At 57.3% G+C, this 26,112-nt stretch overlaps 3 protein-coding genes across 3 annotated transcripts; 1 reads left to right on the top strand and 2 right to left on the bottom strand.

Annotated features, from left to right (window-relative positions):
- Positions 1-1,286: 1,286 nt before the first annotated feature.
- On the bottom strand, positions 1,287-4,820 carry NCLIV_027060 (putative diacylglycerol kinase; the record flags this gene model as incomplete). Its single annotated transcript, XM_003882901.1, has 5 exons — positions 1,287-1,490; positions 1,858-2,087; positions 2,647-2,864; positions 3,280-3,480; positions 3,808-4,820. The coding sequence occupies 5 exons, from the start codon at positions 4,818-4,820 to the stop codon at positions 1,287-1,289; spliced, it is 1,866 nt and encodes a 621-aa protein (XP_003882950.1).
- Positions 4,821-9,421: 4,601 nt separating this feature from the next.
- NCLIV_027050 (conserved hypothetical protein) lies at positions 9,422-17,614 on the top strand (the record flags this gene model as incomplete). The annotated part of the gene is made up of 4 exons (XM_003882900.1): positions 9,422-14,275; positions 14,728-15,243; positions 15,509-15,874; positions 16,535-17,614. 4 exons carry the CDS (start codon positions 9,422-9,424, stop codon positions 17,612-17,614), a joined length of 6,816 nt encoding a protein of 2,271 aa, XP_003882949.1.
- Positions 17,615-18,987: 1,373 nt separating this feature from the next.
- Positions 18,988-23,405, bottom strand: NCLIV_027040 (hypothetical protein; the record flags this gene model as incomplete). Its single annotated transcript, XM_003882899.1, has 8 exons — positions 18,988-19,024; positions 19,486-19,569; positions 20,145-20,234; positions 20,814-20,976; positions 21,375-21,638; positions 22,310-22,413; positions 22,546-22,707; positions 23,128-23,405. 8 exons carry the CDS (start codon positions 23,403-23,405, stop codon positions 18,988-18,990), a joined length of 1,182 nt encoding a protein of 393 aa, XP_003882948.1.
- Positions 23,406-26,112: the final 2,707 nt, after the last annotated feature.

Here is a 26,112-nt window from a genome sequence, read left to right as displayed (position 1 = left end):
ATTGGACGTTCAGAACTTTGACCTCTTCATTTCGGTAATTGCGGGAGCGCTTGACGGCGACCAGCGCAGCAAACCACATGAGGAATGGCAGGAGTTTCACTCTCATGGTTCCCATATCCATATCTCTCCCTAACGTGTGTACCACCATATATATATATATATATATATATATATATATATACCTTCACTTTGAAGGCGGAGATGCGTTGTAACTGATGCGTACATCTACGTGTATATATATATATATATATATCCTTGGCGTGACGTTGTTGTTGTGCCTGCGTGAGCGCATGGGAAGTAGAGGATGGGGAAAAGCCTTTTTTGACGGCAACACCGTTTCGGGAGAAAGAAGCATTCCAGAACTGGCGCTCAGCAAAAATGACACAAAGCGGAGAGCGGGGATGAGAGACCACGCTCAGAGGCAACAACCTGAACGACAAGAGGACCCTTTGGCCGAGGAGCGCCGAAAATGACACATTTACAGTTCGCCATGCACATCGCACAAACAACCCCCCTTTTCTCGCCAGAACGAGAAACCCATATATACCACAAAACCGGGCGTCCGCGTGACGCCGTGCACAGCAAAAAAAGTTCGCAGCTATTTCTTGTTTAGAAACAGTGCCGGGAGAGGAAGAGCCCGCTGGGTCACGTGACGCATCGGCGTCGGCCGCCTGGTTCCTGTCTGTCTCTCTGTCCACAATCAGCAAGGCCAGGCGACCTCTGCTGCAGGCTTTCTGTCAACCTTCCGCGGGATGGGTCTTTGCGGCGACCGGGAAGGCACATCCTCATAAAACTGCATGCGATGTCCCAGCATGCAACAGCGTTCCGTATTGCATCGTCCTAACACATACGATCAAATATCAACGGAGAGCGCTCGAAACGCGCCAGCAGCCTGAAGACGCCAGCTGCCTTTCCAGCGCGTGAACATGGAAAGGCACCGGCGGGAATAGAGTCTCTGTTTTCCGCTAGTCGACGTTTCGACGCGGATCCCCACTGGCGACGCCCACGCCCCCACCTACGTTTGGCCGTTCCCCCTCTCGCTGGACTTGCGTGAGCCGACCCTAATGGTCGCTTGCACATGGGACGCACAGAAGCGCGCCTACGCATCTCGATTTCTCACTGCCCATCTGTCTTTGTCGATCGCCAGTTTCTCCGAGGACGAAGTTGTTGAGAGCTTGAAAAGATATATGCGCTCAGAGTTCGAGCGGACGGGGGTGTTTGTGCGAACGGGACGCTCGCAATGGAAGACTGGCTGTGTCGAGCGCGGTTACGGGCTGCCGCCCCTCTCATCCCTTCACCACGCTGCCCGAGACGTTCTTCAACACATTGAACGTGTCCACAAACTCCACATAAATCGTCTTTACCCCGTGGCCAATGCGGAACTCGCCGTCAGTTTGAAAGGCTACCGGCCCCGCCTGTTCTTGGGGGTAGAAGGAAACCAGGAAAGGTCCGCGGTGTTGAGAGAGACGTCCCGCCGCATCGTAGTCAATCTGAAAGAACATGAGCGCATGCACACTCCGAGCGTTCGGAAATCAGAACCTGCGGCAGGGAGGGGAAGGGCGGGAAGGGGGGAGGGCGGGAAGGGCCATCGGGACGACGCACAGAAGCGAGACACAATCTCGCACCACGCCCGGATTTCCGACACCAGCTCGTGTACAGTCAGAGGAGACACGTACAAACACAGAAATGCACATGCAGCTATCAAAGGATGTGCCGTGCTCGCCGTACAACACATTTGGTTCATATCGTCTCAGCTCTGGCTACAGGCACCACACGCAGCTCTTCTGCATCGACCTCCGTGCGTACACCCATTACACTACAAGGATATTTATGCGTCGCACGCCACGGCGGTCGTACCAAAATACTGCGCAGCAGATCAAAGCGTCGGTGGAAAGAAATCAGCTCGATTTTGGTATCTCCCATGGACTGGTGTGCCTTGGCAAGTCGCCGCTTGAAGGTTTCGTAGACGTTGCGGTCCCCGGGCTTTTCATTGGCGGGGGGGAGGACGCCGACGCGTGCAGTGTGTCGCCACAAGGGAATGCCCCCGATCATCGAACGGTTGTTCAAAAACGTCAGAGAAATCGATTCTGAACAGAAACAGAGCATTTCCATCAACACATGCAGATGCGTATCTTGTGGTCTGACAAAGCAACGAGCGAAGCATGCGGATAAGCAAACACGTCTCCACGCCCTACACGAGAGGCTGGAGCACTCACGGGCTCAAAAAAGACAGAAAGTGCACCCCGAGAAGACGACTCAGGAGAGATTCAGCAACTCTGGTTTCGAGAATCACACGCAAAATGTAGTGCGCATGCTGTCCTAGATCTGCCGAGAATCGTGGGCAAATGACGCTCGTGTGGAAAATTGACGCGCCCGGACAATTCACGCATCACGTGGGGCCATCGAGAAAGGACAGTCACTAACGGCGTGGAAGGCGGAGGCCTTGCACGCGGTGAACAACCGCACTGTCCACGGTATATACACTTCAGAGGTAAATGCGTGTACTGTATAGACACAGTATGCCCATTGCGCACCAGCACACCAACAGCCCACACAAGGCCGCGTCATACACAGAGACGCGATTCCACAGAAACCCAATCCAGATGTGTGTGCATGAGCAGCCGCTTCCCTGCGTTCCGCTCTTACGTTCGAGGCGCATAGCATCGGGGTACTTTGCCGCATTGGTGGTGAACAAAACCTTCTTCTGGCCTCCGTCGAGGGCGTACACCGTTTCGATCTGCTCGGTGACGTTTTTCCAGGAACTCCCGAAAAGTTTCAGGAATGCCACGCCGTACATAATCCGGTTTCTCAGGCGCGAGGTGCTTCGCAGGCGGTCGAACTCGATTCCGACGAGCGCATCAAATCTGGAGACATAACTGGCAGGCGCTTCGGAGACCCGTGCAGGCACGAAGAACAAAGGCGAGAGCAGAGGAAACCGGGCGCCTCGGGGAGGGGGGCCGACTACTCCATCGAAAAAGGAGAACAGTGCACATGCGTGCATGCGCAGGTGTGACTTCCGATTTCGTGGAGAGAGACGGGGAAAGAGTCACTGAAATATCCAGTCACCCTTCACTGTCAATACTCCCGAGGTCACCTACGCCGCTAGAGAGACCGATACATATATATATATATATATATATATATATACCAGTGTCTATGTAGTTGCACAGATGCATACGATGTCGCGCATGCACACGGTTGTAAACATAGCGGTGGCATTTGGTGGGTTCTGGGAGACAGGGACAGTTGACATCGCAGGCGTGTTGTGTGAAGACGAACCCGATGCCGAGGTAGAGAATGAACGGCGACTCGAAGGTTCGAATCGGGAGTCCCGTGGCGTCATCCATGAGCGTCTCGAGAGTTCGACGTTCGAAGGAAACCTTCTCGAAGTAGCCGTTGTCGAACGTGGACACCGTCGTTTTCCACAAGTCGTGTCGCGCTACCGCAGCCTTCTGCCACATTTGGACCAGCGCCTTCAACCTACGACGCACACCGGAGATCCATCGCCCTGACATCGGGGGAAACTGCCTACCAAAACCGTGCAGGCCGACGCACCGCGTTTTGGGGCTCGACGTACGTGAAAACCCGCGATCGTTTGCCTCTACGTCTGCGCCCTTGAATCATACGCGTATACAACACAGCCTCCGCTTTCAATTGCGCCCGTGTGGAGACGGACGAGCAGAACCTCCCCGTGCACACATATCAAAAGGTAGGCTGCCACGAATGTGTGCTGACGCGTTCTGTGCGTTTCTGTGTGGGGAGTGGTTTCCCGGGGGACGGCATCTGCCTGGCGTCTGTTGGACGTACGTGTCGCCTTTGAAGATGTTGAGCCTCTGTGCGTTTCCGTGCGCCCATCCGTAGCTCTGTGCGAAGTCGTTCCCCGTTCCGAATCCGACGATGCCGAACGCGACCCAGGCCATGGGAACTTTGGCGGTGACGGCTTCGCGGTTCACCCACATAACTGTCCCATCGCCTCCGACGGCGATGACGCGCACGACGGAGTATTTCTTGGTTGGCTTGGGGCTTGCGGCGAGCGTCCGTTTGATTTCGGCTACTTCCCGCAGGAGCTGGAAGCCCTCGTGGTCGGCGAGCAAGTCGTATATGAGGACGCGCGTGCAAATGTCTTTGAAGGTTTGGGTGTACTCGCCGTTCTTGTTCGCGCCAGCGAGCCACCGAGAGCCAGCTTGGCCGCCGGACTTGCGGTTGACAAAAACGAAGACGAAGTGCGTCTTGCTGCGGCAAGTCCACTCGGCCGCAGTGCGCGACGCTTCGACGAAGGGAACTCCCTGGCCCTCCGCCGGGGCAAACTTGGCGCGAATGCGCGCCTTCGTGGCAGCCTTTTTCGCACGCTTCCCCGTGCCCTCTGATCGTTCGCTCGCCGACTTGTTGCCGGCGTCAACATTCACTTCGCCCTCGTACGCTTCGGGCCGTCCTTCTTCGGTCCCGACCGACTCCGCGGTCGGCGCGCCGTCGTCAGTGCTCTCGCTGTCGGCTGAAACGAGGCGTTCCTGGGAACCAGAGGGCGTCTGCGGAATGGGCGACAAGATGCTCGCCTCAGGAAGCTGCTGGGAGGTAGCGGACTCCTCGGCGGCCGGAGTCTCCTCGCGGGGCTCGGCGACGTCGGGCGAGGGGAGCTCGACTGCTTCCGCCGCAGTCTGCAGGAGCGTGAGCGGGAGAGCGCGGTCCGAGTAAAAGAGAGAAATAGACTGAGAAGCGGCAAGCGCCAGCAAGAGAAGACAGAGCGGAGCGGCGAGACGCGTGCAGAGCGAGGGAGTGGAGACGGACGGCGTGGGCCGTCGTCTCAGAAGGGAGCGCTCCATGGTCCGCAGGAGGTGGAAACAAACGCGTGTTCTGTGTGTTCTGGGCCCCCCGTGTTTCCAGCAATCCCGCAGGGCGAGGTTGGGGATATCCTCGGCGCTTCGCTTGGCGATCAAGCGGGACAGAAACGGGAAAGGGACGCCGCGCCGGGACGTTCGTTGGAGCAACACTGGCGCCGCCAGGCACGCACCTCGTGACTTCACAAGTGCAGGGAAGGCGGTTCAGGGGTTTCTCGTCGGCAGCGCAGATCGAAAGTTCCCGCCGCACAGAGTCGTTCGACTTCAAGTCCCAGGCCTCACATCGGTTAGATCCGGCGAGGAGGACGGCAGGGACCGCGCAAAAAAACGAGGAAAGAGCGGCGAAAACAAGTCGGGGGAACGGGAAGAAAACGAGAGGAAAGCCGGGAAAAGGTGGGAAACGAAACAGCCAAAAGGCAGACAGCAGCCGACAGCGCGTTTGGGAGGAACAAGGGGGGGGATTCCGTGCCCGTCGCGCAAAAGGCAAGCGAGTGAAGGGGAGGAGACAAGAAGGCACACGTAAGGACACGGAAAGGCATGCGGTACCTGGCAAAAAACAGAGAGCGGGAAAAAGCCCCAAACGCGCCGACGGAGGCGGCCGAGATGGAAGCCCCCCGATGGATTGCACAGCCCATCCGCAGAGAGATAGATAGAGCCTTTACCGGGACCACTGGGGGGGGGGGGGAAACTGGCGCAACGCCAAAGTGAATTTTCGTGCAGTGTAATGAGGTCTTCCAGCCCCGCCTCGTTCGCTCCCCTTGGAAACAAATCGCGTAGAGAAAAAGTCTCGAAGGCCAAGGCCAAGGGCAAGGCAAGAGAGAACGCTGTTCACGCGACTGCAGTCAAACTTTGCAGAGAGGCGACGATTTTCTCGTAAGACCACGCTGCACAGAGCGGCAGCGACCGAGGCAGCTGTGCGGCTCAGCGGCCTCGACAGCTTTTCGATCCGTGTGTAGGGGGCTCGTAGTGTGCTGAGTGGTGCTGGTGCTTAGGGACTCCCGTTCCTTGCCCTCGCCAGGCTCGACGAGAATCGCAAGATGTCGGGCGAAAAAAAGTCGCCAGGCATCGATCGGAGAACAAACAGGGCTGCGCGTTCCTCTCTCTTTTCAGCTCTTCTGCAAACAACCATACCATCCGCCGACAAACGGGGAAAAACATGGCGGATCCTTTCACCGCCTCGGCGCGCTGATGATGAGGCACCCGGTGTGTGCGGGCGCGGATTCCGACCCTCGTATCTCTCAGTCTTTCTTCGTCACCCTTTCTCCATTTCTCTCTCGTCTTTCCTTCGACTCTCTCGCGCGACAGACAAAGCACAGCCTGCTGCAGCGAGAGCACTCCGCAGACCCCTTCCGCTTCCCGGTCCTCACCGAGCCGTCTCCATGAAAAATCCCGGCGGGGATCGGCAGTCGGGCGACGACTCTCCGGCAACTTCAACGTTGCTCGGTTTTTCTTCACCTTTCATTTCGTGAGGGCAAAGTGGGAGTGCCAGTGGCGCTACTGAAGGGCCGAGACGCAAAGTAGAACTAAGCGGAGGCCCTGAGCGACTTAAGAGTGCCGTCTCCCGTTGTCCACTGGCTGTCAAGAGGGGCCGCTCCGCGTGTATCCCTGTGTAACGAGTCGAGAGACCGGGGCCGTCCGAAGTTACACGCGAGTCACTATAGATGAAGCCAGGTGACAGTCGTTTCCCCCTTTTTGATACTGCGTCCCAGTCTCCTACAGCCGTCGATAAACGCTTCGGCAGCTGGCCACAAAGTAGCGAGCCAACATGAGTCGGTCTCACAACTCCCGTGTTCCCCGACATGCATGAGACACTGCGTTCGGTTACAGTGCAGGGACCAGTTCAAGCTGATTACGCATCAATCTACGCGAGAAGGGGAAGGGAAGCAGACAAAACTGGGCTGACCTTTCTTACGGAAGTGGGAAAGCCCCAGATTGCCTCTGCGGATTTATTTTCGTACAAAAAACTCTCGCTCAGGTGCGGGCTGTTCGGCGAATCGACACGGAGATCAAAGCGGGGGGGAACCCGCATCTCATCCCCGTTTTGGACCGCTCGGAAGCAAACACTCTCACAGACAAGAAGAGGGGTTGATTCAGACAAAACCTTGTAGAGTGGGGGCGAAAAGGAGGGACCCGAACGAACGCGGAAAAGAATCGAGCAAAGCAGAAGATAGTGAGATAAAAGGCTGAAGCTAGAGAGGTAAAAGGCTGAAGCTAGTGAGGTAAAAGGCTGGCTCTCGCCTGCGCCGTCGCTGCCTGACACCGTTCGTCTTCGTACACCGCCCGACTTCACCCCTCTTCACTCGCCTGGTGTCCGGATGCGTGCATGCAATCTACACATCCACGAAAACATGCAGACATAAATGCAAGCTCACACACAGGGGATGCGTCCCCAAAGGCACACCACACATCGACGCAGCTAATGATTTCAGATCGAATTACACGAAGACATTCGCATAGGCTGGCGCGCGTATCGTCAGGCCCATCTATCTCGGGAGATACCAGACCAGTCTACGTATATGTAGACCCAGGGGACATTCGCTGTACTGTTTAGACGTTCTGCGTTCTTCCATCGGCCACGGACTTACATCCAGTTCTTGAATGGGCGTGGCTGATAGTGGCCACGCTTCTCGACCTATGTGGATATCTGCAAGCATTCTGCGTGCACGAAGAAAAGGTTCACCTTCCCCTGAAGGACTCTGATGTATGTCGAGGGAAGCGTGTGATATAACGGAAGGACACATCCCCCTTTCAGTCCACTTCCCTCCTCCGCACGGACCGCATCTTGAAGCCACCCGCTTCAGATCGTGCTGCGGAGACTGCTGCAGTCTCTAGCCCACGCGTGCCGACTCACCGCCACGACTCCAGCCTCAACTCGTGTGCTTTATTCGTTACTATATTTCTGCCTAGCTCGCCATTTCCCTACGCATGCATACACCGCTGCGTTGAGGCATATATACATACGGACAAAAGGATACGTGGATCTTCACACCACTGTGAAGTGTCCGTTGCGAGTATCAGGCTGCATGGAGACATGAACGGATATTTTCCAGGACCGTTTTTTAGGACAGATGCAACCGCTCCCGCAGAAAACAGAGAATCACTTCGCTCGTCTTCACGCCAACCGACCCTTTTTCGAGTGTATCTACACCGTGGGTAGTCGAGAGCCAAACCAAGGAGCCGAGGCACCTCACTCAAAGAATAAATACGCAAATCCTTTCTTCGGCCAAAGATATGAGCGAGGCATTGCACGTGCTGTGGCACTCGTAAACCAGCATCACCAACTGTCTGTCGTGGCTTCCTCCTCTTCCTCATGTGGCACGCATTTTTTCGTGGATTTGCTGACTGAAACGTTTGGACGGGGCGAGCGGGCTTGGGCCTCGGACCGAGAAGAAACGAGGGGGCTGATGGTAGCCTCCCCGAGAGTGTGATACTAGAAGCACGCGTGAATTTCCATTTCTTGCACGTGAGGTCCAGATGCTTTCAGGATCGTTCCTTCTTCGACGGCGCCACCGTACGCAGTGACCCCGACCTGGGTGCGGCGTCAGGCCGAACTAACGCCCCGCCCCTCTACCTTTTGCCGCCCTCACTCGCTTCTTTCTGTCTGCTCGCTGCGTCGCTGTTTTCGGCGAATTCTGGCCTTTTCCATTCTCTGCGGACGATGTGGATGAAAGCGATTTCTTCATCCAGGCGCGATGGATGGAAAACACCAGCCCTTACCGACCCACCCTGCCTCTCGCCACCTTCCCTCCCCGCTCGGTGGATCGAAGGCGACACGAAGGCGGCGCTGTAGCTGGAGAAACAGTTGGAAGCCGAGCAGCCAAGGAACCAACAAACCGCACAGTCTTCGTGACTGAGTGTGCGCGCGGCTCAGGTGCTTTCAGATGTGTCACCTCGCCCTTTTTCCTGCGGCTGCCCCGGACGGCAAGTAGAAGTGGCTCGCGCTGAGTGGGGTCAATGTCTGTGCACAGGAGAACCGAGGGAAAGATCGCCCTTGCCTGTCTTTGAATTCCCAGCCGCCTTGACACAGTGAAAGTAAATTTTAGTGTATTCTCTGAGAGTAACGCTCAACAAGGGCGGAAATACGCCTCATTTTCGCTTCCGTCTGGGACCGCTCTGCGGTGTGCAAGAAACACACACGCCCGGGGTCACGAGGCTGTTTTTGCTCAAGCGAGATACGCAAGCGCGTTGCTGTCACCGCAGGCAGCGGAAAACGCCACTTCAAAGCGTTCCTTGTTAAAACCTCTCTCTCTTCGTTTATATGCGTTGCCTGTCCGACAACCACCTCCATTTCTTCTTTTCTTTGCCATTTCTTCTTCCCTGCCCTCTCTCGCGGCTTTCTCCCGCCATGTTTCACGGCTGTTGCCCCGTCCGTCTGTGCGGCGATTTTTCTCTCCTCCTTTTCTTCACCCCTCTCTGCTTCAAAGATGCTCCTTTTCCCTTTCGGCCCGCCTGCCTGGCCCTCCTGCCGTCCTCTCGCCCTGCCGCCTTTCTTTTCGTCTTTGCCGCCTTGCTGTTCGTCTTTGCCGCCTTGGAATTAGCTCTTTTTCGTGTCACCTCCGTCCCAGCCCCTCGTCGAGGCCGCCACCATGGTGGGTCAGGATTTCTACTACCTCTGTCGACACCCCAATGTCTTCAGAGTCCCGACGCGAGACGAGCCGCTTCTGACGCATGCCTTTCCTCTGGAAATTCTCGACCCTCCTGAGGCGGCGCCTTTTTCTTTCGAGCGCCACGCCGGCCAGAGGACGTTCGTTCCTCGCCTTTCTCCTTCTTCCTCGCCTCCGCAAGGCCCCTCGTATCGCGTGACCGGTCTTGCCTTCCACCCCACAGAAGACTTATTTGCTGTGTCCCTTGCAGTTACTGCTCCATCTCCGTCTCCCTCTTCTTCCACTGCTCAGTCTTCATCCACTTCCTCCTCGTCCTCCCGCGCGTCCCCTCCTCGTTCCGGCTTTCCTCCGTTTCCCGCGTGCTCGCGGTCTAGTTCGCCTGCTGAATGTGATTCCCCTGGACTCCCAGCTGCGGCGCCGCCTTCCTCGTCCTCCCCTGCTTCTAGCGGCGGGGAAGAAAGCATGCCCGCAGACGGGGGCGCTGTCGGCGAGGAAGACGAAGGAGCGAAGGGGGAGCGGGAAGCGACGAGACTCCGGAGAGTGTCGAGCTCAGAGACGCTTCCTCAGATCGGCGCACTCCGTGGCAGTGGCCCGCCGGACTGTGCTGGGGCCTGCGCACCCAGCGAAACCCAGGAAACGGCGAGAGGAGACGAGGCAACGGCAGCGAAGGAAGGGGGAGAAGGCGACCGCATGCGGCAGAATCACGGCGAGCGGGGACCGGAAGCAGATCAGATCGAGAGGGGAGAGGCCCGAGAGACAGCAGGTGAAGAAACCGACTGTGGCGCAGATGTGCTCAGCGAGCGGAAGGTCGAGTGGAAAGAGGAAACGGAGAGAGACCCGAAGGCGAAAAAAGTCGACGACGAGGCTGACCACGTGATGCCTTTGCAGAGAGCGGACTTGGACGGTTTCGTGACAGTCGGCGGCGCCGAAACCAGACAAGGGAAAGACGCGCACAGCCTCTCAGTCCCTCTCGCGGGGTCGCACGCGCAGCTGACTGTGTCTTCTTCTGCGCGTTCGTTGTCTCCTCCCCTGCCTTCCTCGCAGGCCCCCCTCACACCGCCGCGTTTGTCTTCGCCTGGACTCGTCACAAGTTCTCTGTGCTACTCTGTGATTGTTCTCGGCGACACAGTCACGCGGGCGCCGATCGTCTCGTGGCGAGTGCCTGCCATCCAGCTTGCGGGGAAAGGAGCACGGGGCGAAGAGCGCGATGAAACTAGCGAGAGACGAAGACGCGCAGTCGAGAAGGGAGAAGAGAGACGAGAGGCAGGAGGCACACGCGACGCTCTGACGACAGCCACGCACCTTTCGTTCACTGCGGATGGCTGCCATCTCGTGGTCATGGAAGAAAAGAGAGACGTCCTCTTCCTCTTTCGTCTCCCGGCGCCGTTTCTGCTTCTCCATCCTACCCGTGTCTGGGCGACGCACAGGCGAAAACGAAACTGCTTCAGAAACACTCCTGCCAAGAGGCAGCGCCGAAATACGCTTCGGGAGGAAGGAAGAGAGACGCTGGAAAGCGCGGGCGAGGAAGCCAGCGAGGGAGAAGCGAGCGAAACCGGAGAAGACGAAGGCGCGAGCGAGGAGGGCGAAAGCCAGGTTAGGTTGGTGATGGCTCTTCGTCTGCAGGGGGAAGGAAGCGGAGATGAACAGAAGGCCGGGGAGGCAGATGACGCCCCGCGACCGCCTCTCGGCATTTCTTGGTTGTTTCCTTTCTTCGCGTCTCCTCGCGAAAGGACGCATCGTGACAAAGACCGTAAGCAGGCAGAGGAGACACGACCAAAACACGAAGGCCCGTCTCACACGTCCGCCACCACTTCGGAGCCTTCATCGCGTTCGCAGCCGTCTCCGGCGTGTGCACTCCATCCGTCCTCTGTTCCATCGTGTGCTCCTGCGGAATGCCCCGCCTCTGCCGCGGCGTTTGTAACAGAGCTGGAAGCCAGCGAGGACGAGCGACACGATCCGTGCCCATGCTTGCATGCCCCGGTGAATGGAGCCAAGCCGAGCACTTCAGGAGGCGAGGAACCACCGGAGGGGAGACGCGACGCGCTAGGAAAGGACGACGGGGACCGGAGAAGATACAGCACTGCGGCGACGAATTTAGACAATGCGGCTAAGGAGCTAGAAGCGATTCGACAGCAGGACGAGAGAGAGACAGCACCCACAAAGGAACAGAGAGAGGGTGGAGAAGGCGCCGGTTGCGGCGAAGGATACCAGAGCGAAGAGAAAGGCCTGTGGCGCCAGAGACAGGAAGGGGAGTTGACAAGAAAAACACATCAAGACATCAGCAGCCTCCAGGGTACATTCCTCCAGGTCGTCTGGGTGAGACGCGGGGCGGGCGCGAGAGGTCAGAACCCTGGCCGAGAAAAAGGAACTTTCAAAGACGGATATAACAGAAATGCAAGGTTAGAAGGCACCAGACAGGATAGCAGAGAAACAGGCGGCTCAGGTTTCTCTGCAGGCTGTCCGTCGTCGATTTTCGAGATTCCAAAGGGACGGTCTTGTTCTTCGCAGTCTTGCCCAGGTCCCACAGTGCTGCTCGCGGCAGCGCCAGCGAGGGGGGCGCCGCTTCTCGTTTTTCTTTGTTGGCATTGTGGATTTCTCAAACAGGTTGCTGAAGCAACCGAGGCCGGTCTCCACACAAAAGGCCGACCCGAATCGTGCTGTGGTCAGGCTCTCGCGCCAGCAGCCGCTGTGGGGGATCTGACCGACGCGTCGCTCTCGGATTCTGCGCGGAGACAAAGTGGAGCTCGGAGTGCGTCAGTAGGCGACCGGGGCCCGGACGTAGCGGCGAGCGAGGCCATCCCAGTTTCCGCTCTTGTCTTCTTTCAGCCTCCGAAACCCCATACGCCTGTCCTTTCGTTTGCCTCTTCCCCTCGCTGGTCTTCGTCCTCTCCCGTCTCGGCTTCTCTCTCTGCATCGTGCGCTCCGCCTGTCGCTCCGTCCTTTGAGCTTGTTGCATGGCCTGCGCGACTGGGGCGAAGTCTCCTCGACGCTTCGCCGCTCTCGCTCGAGCTGAAACAGAACGCAGCAGCCAGTCACGTGGCGTACCGGGCCCTTTGTTACTGGGCACGGTCTCTCCTCTACACACACGCTGTGCTTCTTTCTCCTTCGCTCTCTCCTCGTTCTTCGCTGTCTTCGTCTCTGTCGTCGTCCTCTCCTTGTTCGCTTTCCTCTTCCCCGCCTTCGGCAGCTGGTGGATCGTCGCGTGCGGCTAGCGAGCGGCCGGGGTTCGATTCCAGTGAAGGCGAAGCGGGGCAGAAGGAGAAGGAACGTGAGACGCGCGCGCAGGCCCCGGCACCCGCAGAGTCGCGGAAGCCGAAGCAGTTGCCGGCTCAGGCGAGGCGGCAGGACAGTGAGAGAATGCGAGGCGATGCGCGCAAAGGGACAGGGACGCGTGAGGCACCGCATACACCGGAGGCCGACCCGAAGAAGCCGCAGCGAAAGCACACGAAACCGACAGTGTGCAGTCGCCGCGTCGGGGCCTTTTTCCGGGCCCTCCTGGCCCACGCGGCAGCGCCGGTGGGACTGCCGTCCGTCCAGCTGGTCAAGGAGACACTCGGGACTCAGCTCCTCTCGCTGGTTGCAGGCGCGTTTGCGAGGCAATTCGGGAGTGTCTTCCCCTTCCAAACGCAACGCTGGACAGAGCAGCTGAGAGCGGAGAGAGAAGCGAGAAGGCGCGGCGCGGTGGCGTCGGGAACGGGACAGGACACGAACCCGGCGTCACCGGCGCTCGCGTCTCGGATGGCTGCTGGTGTCATGAGATGCGAGGAAAGAGAAAAGGTCGACGAAAGAGGAGACGAAAAAGAAGCGGAAAGAGCCCGGCACGCACGAGCAGGAAGGGAGCGGGCCGGGGAAAGAGCCGTGGCAAGAGAATTCTCAAGCGGCAGCGGCGCCCATTCGTTTTTCGAGGCCAACTCACAGGTTCACGAGACGGCCGAGAGGGGTCCAGAGAGAGTCCAAGCCGTGAAGCGAGAGGCGGCGGATTTCGACGACTCTCTCACGGAAACCGCCGTGCCCAGGAGCGCCGTGACGGACGCTGGCTTTCTCGACTTCTGGTATCTGGTACATACACTCGAGGATCGCCTGTACATCTGTGATGCGCAGACAGGCGCTGTTCTCTCGGAAGTCGATTTGCTCATGCAGCCAGTGTGTGCCACGTGTCAGGTGCCGTCTTCGCGACCGCGCGCGGCCCTCTGCGCTGCTCAGCACTCACTTCCAGAGATGCCGGAAAGAGAGCGAGGCGCCGTGCAGGACCGCCGGCGCGGCGGCGAGCGTGAAGGAGCGACTCACGTCCAGGGTAGAGGCATCCCTTGGGAGCTGAGAACGCCGCTGGAAAACCTCGACAAAAAACCAGCCGTCTCTGAAAATCGACGAATTGCAATCAGCCACGACCGAAGATGCCTAGCGATTCTAACATGGACCTCAGATGCCCTAGCTGTTCTTGAGCTTGACGCTGTCGCCGCTTCGCCTTCTCCATCTTCTCCCTCTTTTTCTTCTTCCGCATTCCCTTGTTCGTCCGACGATTCCTCTTTTTCCTCTTCCTTGCCGAGCCTGCGGGGCTCGCAGCCTTCCTCGCCAGGAAGCGAGCGAGGAGACTCAGCTGGCTCGAGAAACGGCGAGGAAGGACGAAAAGGCGGCGGTGAAAAGGAACGCGCTGGCGAAGAGGGGAGAGATGTCGGAGACGCGAGAGAGGAGCAAAGGCACGGGGCGGTCTATCGGGGTCACGCAGTTCGAATTCGGAGACAAAACTGCCTTCCCATCTTCAAGGGCTCCGCAATTGCGTTCACAGACGAGCGCGTTTTCGGACGGCAGGTGGTCGTCGCGCAAGCAGCCAAGCTGGTGGGTGCAAGCAGAAACGAAACGCGGCAAGCCGAAAAAAACGCAATGCGCTCCTCTACTTTCATATGCAGTTCGCGCGACGCCGTTCACTTGAAAAGGCCAATGAGCGTCCTCCGCACACACACATAACCATATGCAGTAGACCCGCTGGGTAACACATAAATATATATTTATGGATATATATCTAAATTATGCAAACATGTATGTGTGGCGTTCCATACATAAATGACCATGTACCACTACATGTGCCGACTCACATACCAACGGGTTTCGACATGCCTGTACACATGCACGTGCGAATATGCATGTATATAGATTCATGTGGACTGTGCCGTCGGTTCGTTTGTCTCCTGTGTCGGCGGCCGTTTCACCTGCGTTCCCGTGATCTCGCTTCGCAACGGCGAGTCGCACCCCTGCCGGTTTCGCGCTTGCTCGTTTTTTATGTTTCTCAGGGCGGCTGCGTCTTTGTGCTTGACTGGGATTCGCTTTTCTTCCAACCGTCTCCCCTCCAGCCTCTTCCGCCTTCGTGGTCTCTTTCTTCTCTCCCCAAGCTAACAGGCAGTTGGCCCGGCTCCGCCGCTCCTCCCTCCTCATCCTCGCGTCTGTCTCCCCGTCTCTCACCTTCACCGTTTCCATCCACCTCTGTCGGCTCGTGTCCTCCCTCTTCTTCTTCTTCTTCTTCTTCTTCTTCTTCTTCTTCTTCTTCTTCTTCTTCTTCTTCTTCTTCTCTGGCTTCGGCGTTTGCTGCGTTGGCGTGTGCGGCTTGCGGCCCCTCGCGAAGAGGGCCGGAAGCGGCGAGGAGACAGGAGACAGAAAGCGAGAAGAACACGAGTGGAGGCCGTTCGAAAAAAGGCCGCCGGCGCGGCGCGGATGCGAAACAAGAATCTGCGAGGCGCCTCGCCCTGGTCGCCGCGCACCCGGCGACGCTCGCCATCTTGTCGACTCCCGATAGCCGCGGTGTCAAGGAGGTGTGTCCACTGAAAAGCCTAAACCGTAAAGCGACTTTTTCCAGAGATGGCCACTGGGGCCGAGCGTCATCCTCGAAACAGCAGCAGCTCTAGGCAAAGTTGGGAAATGGAAACCGGAGAAAACGTGCGTGGCAGGCGGCACGCGAAACGCACAGGACGTGAGAAGAATAGCCAGCGCCAGATCGACATTCACGTGCAACAACCTGAGGTGTATCACCTGTCCGAAACTTGCGTTTTCTGCATTCGTGTCTCTCACTTATGCCAGGTCGTGCCGTTGCCCCGGCACAGCGCCTTTTGCTGCGTCCTCGCTCCGGCCCCCTCGGGGCGGCAGGCCTCGCATCATGGCGCGGCCTTTTCGTTCTCCTTTTCGCCGTCTTCCTCGTTTTCTTCTGCGGCATCTCCGGGCGGTCCGGCGAGTGCGTGTGCGAGCGAGGCGCCGCCCGAGAGGGTGGCGCGCGGCGAGCAGGACTGTCTGCTCTTTCGCGTGGAGCGAGGCCAGTGCGGCGCGATCCCGGTCGTCTGGCAATTTGATATTTTTCAACAGTTCCTGAGCTTCCACGAGAAGAAGGAACTCCGGGGCGAAGACCTCGACGGCTCCACTGCGTTCTTCTTCCGGCAGTTTGCGCGCGAGGTACGGAGCCCGTGACTCGACGACCTCTGGACAGAAGCGGCCGGCATGGCGCCTCGCGGAGAGGGCGGAGGAAAGAAAGAACGACGCAGGCCGTAGACTATGGCACAGAGAAAACCTATGCCGGAGCGTTCAAAAGTCTGCACGCACGATGCAAACGTCCACTCACACAGAAACACCTCGCCACAACTACACACCTCTCCATATTTGTATATATATATATATATGTATATATACATATACATATATATATATATATATATATATACAAATATTCTGGGATACATGCATGCATGTTGGTGCATGCCTCTGTCTACAGGGAACATATATATATATATATATACATATAGATGAATCGATCTCGATGTATCTATGCTGAACGTCTAAATGTATATCCGTGTGTTTATGGTTTATAGATATGTCCATACCTGTGGACAGAGAGTCAGTTGCTCTTTGCTTTGGATGTACGGCGAGGAGGCACGACTGAGAAAGACACGAGACGAGATGCAGGTTACGACCTGTTTGACGCGACACTCGCGGCGGGAGACTCCGTCGCGCCGTCGCCCCTTGACGCTTCGGGGTCTCCGCACCCCCGAGCCGCAGGAGCTGTGCACCGGGCGTTCCGTTGCTTCTGTGTTTTTCGCGTGCGCGTGCCTTTCCCAGGTGTGTCACGCCGGCTGGCTGAAGGCCGAAGACGCGATTCTGCGCAGCCGCACGCATTTCGTTCTGCCTCTGGCCTGGAGCCCGTCTGTGGCTTCTTCGGCGAAGCCCTCGCACGCTGCCACTCCCCCGCCTGGCCTCTCTCTCCCTGTCCTGCTGCCAGTCTGTTCCCCCCTTCTCGTGGCGCCGCATTTCTCGACGCCGCACTCGCCTGCCTCGCTGTCTCCTGAGGCGCTCTCCTGGGTAGCCGCAGGAGGGGCCGACGCGACGGCGCGCTCGAGACAACGCACGCGACGGTGGGAACACATCTTTTGGGAAGGCCGAGGAGCGAGCGGCGGATGTGTGTCGCGGGGAAGTCCAAACAGAGCGGAAGCGAGGGCGTGGATCAAGCGAGGGGACGGAGATCGCGTCTGGGTAGCGACTTCGGCTGTGTCGGGGGAACGTGGGAGAACTGGGGCATGCGGGCCGAGGGCGGAAGCAGAGAACAGGCGTGGTCGCCTCGGCCACGCCGAGGACAAGTCGGCGACTGCGGCAGGGGAGAGAACGACGCAGGGCGGGAAGGACACGGTCGCCCCCCTCGCGAAGGCAGAAGAAACAGACGAAACGTGGAGCGATAAGGAAGACACAAAAGGAGAGGCCGATGACATAGCAGCAGAGACTGAGGACATACAACACGAGATGAAAGAAACGAAAGAAAAAGGAGCCTTCGCTTTTGACCCAACCCGTGCGAGTCTCGAACAGCTGATCTCCGCTCTCTGCCGAAAAGAAACCAACGGGGAGTCCTTTTTCCCTTTGTCCTCTGGATCTCGTTGCGCTTCGGCGGATGCCCTTGGGTCGTCTCTCGCTCCTGTTCGCTCCTCTGCTTCGTCGGATTCTTCTGGAAAAAAGCGATATGCGCCGGCGTACTCGAGGGCCCGCCGTCTCAGTGGCGAGCCGGCGAGGCGCCGCGCACGAAGGGACGCCGAGGGGCTCTCGCCAGCGGGACCCGAAGAGAAGGAAACAGACGCTTGCGTGCGCCGCCTCGGCCCGGCGGTCTTGGACGTTTGGCTGCGAGCGGTCGCGACGGCCTCCGAGGTCCCTTGAGGCGGTCCAGAACCTCCGCACTCTGCAAGGCTTCGGAGCATCGTGGCAACCAAAAAGGCGAGCAGAGCGCCGAGCACACGGAAGCGGGTAACCCGGAAGACGCAGCCTCTGGCGCGGGGGTGGTGGGAAGTCGCGAACGGCTCAGAAAGAAGGGGAGAGACACAGGACGAAGGGAAGGAAGAAGAGAGACCAGTAGAGACGCAAGACACAGGGAAGGAAGAAGAGAGACCAGTAGAGACGCAAGACACAGGGAAGGAAGAAGGAGTTGCAGATGCGCAGAAAGGACGTAGAAGGATAACTATGTCCTCTGGCCCATGTATTTTCGTTTTGCGCTTCCGGGGACGGACGCTGCGGGACACGTGCGTGAATGAAAAATGAGATCGCCTGCCGAGTTCTGTGGAGTGTCGTTCGATATCGAGGCAAGCGAATACCAACGCGTGTGTCGACTCGTCCTCAGTCGCCTCGCGCACGTCGGGGCTTCATACAAGCAATGCAGTGCCCTATCGTCTCTTCTGCGACTCCGCCCTGCTGCTCGCATTCTCGCCCCTCTCTGCGTTCCTCTCACTCTCGATCGGTGTCGCTGGGTCTCGCTTTCCCGCTTTGGCTCCTGGATTCTCGCCTCGTTCGCTGCTCTCTGTCTGATTCTATCCTCTCCTCTTTCGTTGTGTCTCTCTCCTCTTTCGTTGTGTCTCTCTCCTCTTTCGTTGTGTCTCTCTCCTCTTTCGTTGTGTCTCTCTCCTCTCTCTTTGTGTCTCCTCTCTCTTTGCGTCTCTCTCCTCTCTCGTTGTGTCTCGCTGCTCTCTCTCCTCTCTTTCTCGCTTTGTTTCCCATGGTACATTTCGTGTTTTCCGCTCGTCGACGAGCGACAAATCTGCGAGCGCTTCGGACTGACAGCCAGCGCCAGCGAGGCGCGTCCCCTTTGCGCCTTCTTGCGTTTGTCTCGCCAACAGGGAGCGACGGCGTGGGAGGACGCGCGACGAGATTTGAAAGCAAATTGTAACTCAACACAAAGCGAAGCGGCGCCTGGACCGCGTTCGCCGCTTTGGGGTCTGTCTCCCGCGCCGCTCGGGACTTGTCGCCAACACAACGCCCCCCACAGCGGCGTGCGAGAGAAGAAAAAACCCAAAAATGCACACAGAGTCGAATTCACTTCACACGCGACAACACAGCTCGCGGCACACCACGGACGGCCTGTCACCCCTGTCTTCGGCTTTGCGCTCGCGCGTCCATTCGCAACGCCCACCGTCCCTTTCTCTGACTCGTTTCCCCTCGCCGTTTCTCGCCGTGTCGTTGCGTGTAGCCGGCGTTTCCCCTTTCACTGGTCGCCGCCAGGAGTGCCCGAGGGTGTGGAGTGTCGCCTCGCAGCTGTCGCCTCAGGCAGCCGACTGCTGAGCCTGCAACTCCAGACGTCTGTAGGGCGCATGCAAAACACAAGAAAAACAAAACAAAAACGAACCTCGAAGCGGAGACGAAACTGCACCGTTAACCCGAATAGGCTGACAGTCCCGATGCACCACTCGGAAGCCACTGAGGAGTCGCACAGATAAAAGAGCAGTGCGAGTGAACGGAATGCTAGACGGTAAACGACGAGGGAACGCAAGGCAAGGTGAGGCAGTCGACGAGGCCGAAGAGGGACGCGCGACGCCCCGAAGCGCGGCGCACACATCGGCCGCAGCCGAGAGAGAAACCATCGCGACACTGGCTAGGCCACACAGAAAGCGAGAAAAAGGCGCTCCTAAGAGGGCGAACAAATCCGCGGACTTCCAACAAAAATGCACAGACAGAAGGGGGCCGCCTAGTACACAGAGGCATCACCGAATCTCTCCGTATACTGGAAAACTATTTATCTACGTCTATAGCCTTGTTCTCACCTGCGTTGCTGCTTCATCTCCAGCTTCGCCTGCGCCCGCTCCTTCTTCAGCTTGAGTTTGAAGAGGAAGCGTTCTTCATGGATTCTGGGGCACAGCGAGACAAGCCACGTGCAGGAAAAAAGAGTGTGGTGCTCGGGCCTTGTGTGAACGGCCAGGGCTGAGAAACGCTACGGCACTTGGGAGAAGCTGCCACAGCATGAGACGCGCCGAGCGCCCCTGCCGCGGGTGTACTTGCTGCCGAATCAGACACGAAAAGCGCTTTCGAAAACAACACCGGATGTGCAGGAAAACACACACAACCCTCGATACAGGTGTACAGACACGTATCAGCGTTTGCAGGCCGACATGTTCAGACAAGACTGGCTCATACCATAGATGCAGAGCTAGCATGCACGCAAAGAAAAGGGGGAAAACCGCTCCGCGTTTTTCGCGTTTGCTGCTGTGCTGCTGGGTATTTGTCCATTCGTTTGGAACGGGGCTGCTTCAGAACTCCTGCCATTCTCCATATCTCTCCCGATCAATCATAATATCGTTTGATACACAGATTCCAGAACAGGGATATATATATATATATATATATATATACGGGCACAGAAATGTGCACATTGACAGAGGTGACCATATCGGGCGGGTGTGTTGGATGCTGCGTGTGCTGTTACTTGTAGTAATCCTTGGTACGAGACCAGATTTGCAATTCCTCCGGTAGCGGGTCTTGGTGTTGCCAGAGCTGAATCTGTTTCTGTGTCCAGCTGAGAAACAGAAAAGAGCAGAAACTGTGGGAGAAACAAGTGAGGAACAACACCATGCTAAACGATGAGCACTTCAAAAGAGCGGGAGAGGTGCGAGAGACACATCGATTCAGGACGCGAGGGGTCATGCATGAGAGAGAAACAGACAAACCCCAGAGAGACAGTGAACAACGGAAAACTGGGAGAAACCCCAGGGTCCCGAGGACAATGAGAAACAAACGAGCGGGACTGTCGAGTGGAGAAGAGGCGCATACGTCTGGTCATATATGATAAATTCATGCACCGCAGCCCCTTCAAAATGCAACACTGCGCGTCTCTCTGTATCTCCGTCTACGCAAACAACCACACATTATCTACATCAAATGGCTTGAACGCGAATTCGCATGCACACGATAATTCTCTCTGAGAGAGGCCTTATGGATGACACGAAAGATCAGTCTGCCCGTATGAATATAAATGCCCATCTATCTACATATATATATATATATATGCGAATTGCTTTTTCTCTAGGTAAATGGATCTATGGGAATAGAGGGCCTATGCACATATATGCATACGCAGTTGTGCTTTCGAACGTACTCGGGAAGAGGAGGCCTGTCAGTTCTCCAGTGTACGGACAGCTCGTTTTGCAGGTCCATCTGCAGAAGACGTCCTGCACGGAGGAGAAGCGCCTGGAGTTTGTCTCGAGACAGAAGATGCGGGAAGACGACCAATTTCTTCAACATGTCTTTTTCTTGTCGATCTGAAAACGGGGACACGGAAAAAAAACGACAAGTGTCCAACACACCAAGGGACAGACGATTCGTTTCTGCGGTACCTGCCGCAGCGTCCCAAGGGGCGAACACCCAGCCGAAAAAGGTTCCACCTTGTGTCCAACAAACACCGGGCGAGGCAACCAGCAGATCCGCGCGCGATCTTCTCCTTCACACCAAATCAGCACATAGCCCAAAGGGGACTGGAACACGACAGAAAGCAGAACGCGTCCTTGAAACCACTTTGGTGATTCCAGACGAGGGATCGCCATCCACGTTTTCAACCGTTGGAACTCCCGCCCGCCTCGTGCACCACGCCCCTCGTGTCGATGAAGCGAGGCTCACATTCGCGTCTGTTTGCACGTGCCGGTACTGTGGTGTCTCTCACCTGTCAGCTTATTCAGCTCCTGGGCACTGCCGTCTTCGGCCTCGCCTCTTTTGGCTTTCTTTCTTCTTCCGCGCTTCTCTTCAGTGCTTGCCACGCCTGCACTCGAAATCATTTTTCGCGACCCCTGCGCGTCTGAGTCAAGCCCGCTCCCTTTGCGTGTGAGCCCTCCCGCTTCCTCTTGGTGCGCGAGGTAAAACAACTCGTTGAACGGACTCCGCGAGAAGAAGCCTAGCCAGCTGCCGCAGCACGCACGCACACTGTAGCCTGCAGGAGCCGAGGAAGGAACCAAACGGGAAGAAACCGATAAACGACGCGCGAAGAGGAGAGCGAGACATGAGACTGAACGCATGGGGAGCCGAGGAGCCGTAGGCGCTGCGCCGCGGAACGGCCACACAATGGTGCCGTTAGGTCTGTGAGCGCTATCCCCGGATGCATCATGGACTGCCCCCACGTGTATATGCACCCCATACAACTAGTCCCCCATGGACGCCCAGGGAAGCACAAATAAAGGAAAGGCAGCACGCACAGCCAGCGCGCCACCGCATGGACACCGACGGCGGTGGACGCAGACATCCAAAAGGAGCAGGAAAAAAGAGGAAGAGCAGATATACTGGGAAAGCTGATGCCGCGCGACGACGGCAATGCGCCACCGCCAGGCGGCCAACTGATCTCCCGCAGTCCTCGGGGTGTATGTACACCTCACAGGAATCCTTAAGGTGTACAGACACATACACGCAGCCTGCCATTATCTTTCGCACCACCGCTCCGATCACGGGGTCTTTCTCTTTCGACGCTGCAGCATGTTGTCCACTTGCGTGTACTTAAGGACTCATTCGAAGCCTGAAACCTTGCCCAAGTTGCCGCTGTGTTCCCCGCACCCATCCCTCTCCCGCTCGTTCCCTCGCCCGCTTCGATCTCTCTCTTGCAAACTTCACCTGCTTGTCGCCAGGCGAGCCGCGGATACGAACGCTCGAAGAGGAGGCGCAAGGCTTTCTGGGCCGGTAGGGGACCGCGCTGCTCGAGGTAGGCGTACAGCTGTCTGTGTAGGGAGCAGGAAACGCGAAAAAAAGCGTCCGATGTTAGCGCGCAATCAGAGCACAGCGCGCGCCTGTCTGTCTCCTGTGAACGCCTGTGTGTCGGCGGTTTCCCCTCGGTTTCCCTGCGTCCTTACTGCGCAACGGAGAGCAGATTCCTGACGGCTTGATGACGCCGAAAGTAGAAGAGGTCGTCGCTGGATTTGTCAGTCCCGAGGTGGCGAAGGTGCAAAACGCGGTTGTGCAGAGACGCCGGGAGGTGTACAGGCAGCCGCACGGCGCGCAAGGAGGCAATCCGACTGGGCGAAGACGGCGCGAAGAGGGAGAGAGACACAAACGCACACACAGGGCAGGCGACAGAAGACACATTGAGGTGCACAGAGAGAGACGAAGTGAATCAAGACACGCAGGCGGAAAAGGGGAACGCAAGGGAGTCTCGGCGCGACGAAAGGTGGGAAACGCGGCCTCTCCATCTGACGACGGAAGCGAGCAAGCAATGTGAAAAAATAGACAGGTGCGGTTACAGTTGGAGCGCCAAGTCCACGCACATATCAGACATAGCCATGTGAAACTAGTGTACCCTATATATATATATATATATATATATACGTAGACAGCTGCGTGTTCATTTCCAGCACGTGCATTGATAAACAGATCTATGTGTATATATATGAACTTGCCTTCTGAAGCAGACGTAGGCAGTCCCACAGGTTTGGTACGGGTCCCGTTCATGAGGGAGGACTCGGACGTGTTCGACGATTCCGAATTTTCCAAAGTATCTCCAGAGGCGTTCTTGCAGATACTCGCAGGTTTTTCCCATGGGCAGATTTGTGACCTCGAGTGTATTTTGGCCGAAGACGCATGCGCCCTCGTAGCCTGAGCGCGGGTGGTGATACAGCCAGTCTATCTTTTGCTTGGTCACTTGGGAGACGACCGGAAATCGGAAGAAATCCGAAGGCACTCGCCGCACATACGGCTTCTGAAAATACCACTTCATCCGCGTCGCCCCAGGCCGGCAGGCGAAGGCCCGAAACGGAGACAGCAGCGCCGGCGAGGCCGCGGGAGGAGACAGTTGGGGCGAGAGTGGAGATGCGGCCGCAGGCCGAGAAGCCCCAGGAGACAGCGGAGAGAGCGGTAGGCGCACCAGCGCGAGGCGCGCTCCAGCGTGAGCTGGACCAGGCAGCAGAATGCGCGGCGAGGCCGCGGATTTTGCAGACGAGGCGGAGAGACTGGGAGCGACAACGCGAGGAGGCAATTGAGGGGTTTTAGCGGGAAACAAGACACAGGACGAAGGCAGGGCGCGGGGGTCTGAGAGCGAAAGAAGACCGAACACTGCCCCCGGGGCAGACAAGGATGAGGCGAGGCTTGCCTGCCGGGGACGCGACAGTGACGCAGGGCAGGAAGACTGGAGAGAAGCGGAGCAAGGTGTGCGGGAAGCCGAGACCCGCGGGACAGCGGAGTCGCTCTCGGAGGGAGAAGAAGAAGAAAGAGCAGGTGAACTCTGCATCTGCGCAGAGCGACTGGCGGGGAAGAGGCCAGCAAAGGCGTCGCGAGGAAAACGCGACGGAAGGAGCGGCAAGGAGGGAGCAGAGGAAGGAGGCGACGAAGAAATGGTGCAGAAGGAAGCAGCAGCTCGAGGAGAGAAGGGGAGGTCCCGGGAGGGTCCAAGCCGCATAGAGGCGGCGCCGAGCAGACCACAAGAGAGACCAGGCGTGTTTTGCGTTTGCGCCTCCTTCCTATTGCTCTCGACGAGGAAAGGTCCATTCCTTCTTGTGCTCGTCGCACACGGAGGACGCGCCAAGCTCCTTCGGGAGGAGGATACGCGAAGGCACGTGATCGTCCCCATGATGATCGGGTTCTGCGTCTCCCTCTCTTCCTTCTCCACCGATGCTCGCAACTGCGAGCAAATACCTTCTTCCCTCTACCTTGTCTGTCTTCTCTCTCTCCTTTCGCTCTCTCTCCCTTCTCTCTCTCTCTCTCCCTTCTCTCTCTCTCCCTTCACCCTCTCTCCCTTCACCCTCTCTCTCTCCCTTCACTGTCTCTCCTTTCTCTCTCTCTCTCTTCTCTCTCTCTCTCTCCCTTCTCTCTCTCTCTCTCCCTTCTCGCTCTCTCGCTTCTCCCTCTCTCTCTCCCTTCACTGTCTCTCCTTTCTCTCTCTCTCTCTTCTCTCTCTCCCTTCTCTCTCTCTTTTCCTTCTTCTTTATCTCGCTTTCGCTGGGATTGTCACCGGAGGGACCATCTGGGAAGGAGAGGGAGGCCAGGAAGAAGAAAACAAAAGTTGGAGACGAGGAGACAGGAATTTGTCCCGTTTTGCCGCGGTCGCAAAGGCCTGCCCGAGTTTTCCCTCTCTCCGCCGCCAAGCGCAGAGAAGAAAAGTAAAAGTCCTGTAAAAAGCATCAAACCCTCTCAATGGAGAAGAGAAGGAAACAGTCGAAAGTGAAGTCGAACAGATATCCAGCACAGGAGAAGGCGATCGAAAGCGTGCATGCAGTGTGCGCGTTTTCCCAGCATGCACACACACGGCGCCCTAGCCCGTTGTTCCGGTTGTCTCTCTCCACTTGTGCCTTGCCCGGTTTCTCCCTAAACCGTAGACCCAGGAATTGTGCCGCCCTCCCCGGCTTTTATAACTCTCTTTAAATCTCTTCAGGGACGACTCCTGTACTGTCTCCCGTTTCTGCACCATATGCTTTCTTTCACTGTCTTTCCTCCGGTGGTTCTCCCGTCCAGCGAAAAAACCACGGGGCGAGGGTCACCCTGCGCATTCCTCACTGCTGTTGTTGGATCGGCAAGCCGACAAACGGCTGGAGAGGAAGTTTTTAGAGGGAAAGAAAGCCTTTCTTTTTTTAACGTTTTCAGGTTTCCTGTCTTGCACACCCGCTCGCCGCCATTCGTTTTTGATGCTTGCGTCTGCCACGGCGCCCCGAGAAACATCGCGACCAGCTAACGATTATCCCTTTTCTGTTTCATCCTTTCCTCCCTCTTTATTCTTCTCGCAAGTGCCTTTGGCTCTGCTGTGCATTGAAAACACCCCCACGGTAGACAGTTTTGAGTCCTTTCGTTTCAAATTGAGAATCGAGATCTCGACGGCGCCCTTGTACCCATCCTCCCGTTGCTGGCTCGCGAGAGCGTTTGTCTCCGGTCGGACGACGCTTTGAATGCCGTCTCTCTTGCGCCTCGCCTCCCGCCGCGTGCCGAGCTCCTCTTCGCCTTCACTTGCCTCTGATTTTGTCGCACCGGAATTCTTTTTTTTTCTCTGCTGTCTTCTCGCTGCTTCTTCACGTCTGTTTCCCCTGCGTGCCTTGCTGTGTCCCAGACCGTTCACTCTCCCTTTCTTCTTCGCGTCTTCTGAGCCTTCACGCCTCTCCTCGCGCTTTCGCTGTCTCTGCTCTTCGTGTCTCGTCTCCCGTCGCGAGCTTTCGCCCGCAACCTGTGTCGGGCGAACATCACACCTTCTCTCTCCGCAAGTGTCGCGTTCACAGAATAAGATGGAGGCAGTCAAACTCAAACGTAGAAGGCGAAAAGGCGCCTCAGACCCTCCGGCGTCTTCTTTCATCCCTTCCCCTGTCGCCTCTGTCCGTGGTGTTCCTTGTCCGTCCTCGTCTTTCTCGCCGCCATATCTTTCGCCAGCTTTGTTTGGAAGTCCGGACCTTTGCTGGCCGTCCGTTTCTGCTTGGCTTCTCTTTCTCCACTGGGCTGCCGAGCAT

Source organism: Neospora caninum, chromosome VIIb (genome assembly GCF_000208865.1).
Source record: "Neospora caninum Liverpool complete genome, chromosome VIIb".
In the NCBI taxonomy this organism is placed as follows: domain Eukaryota; phylum Apicomplexa; class Conoidasida; order Eucoccidiorida; family Sarcocystidae; genus Neospora; species Neospora caninum.
Note: the sequence above shows the minus strand (reverse complement) of the source record. Positions and strands in the feature narration are given on the sequence as shown.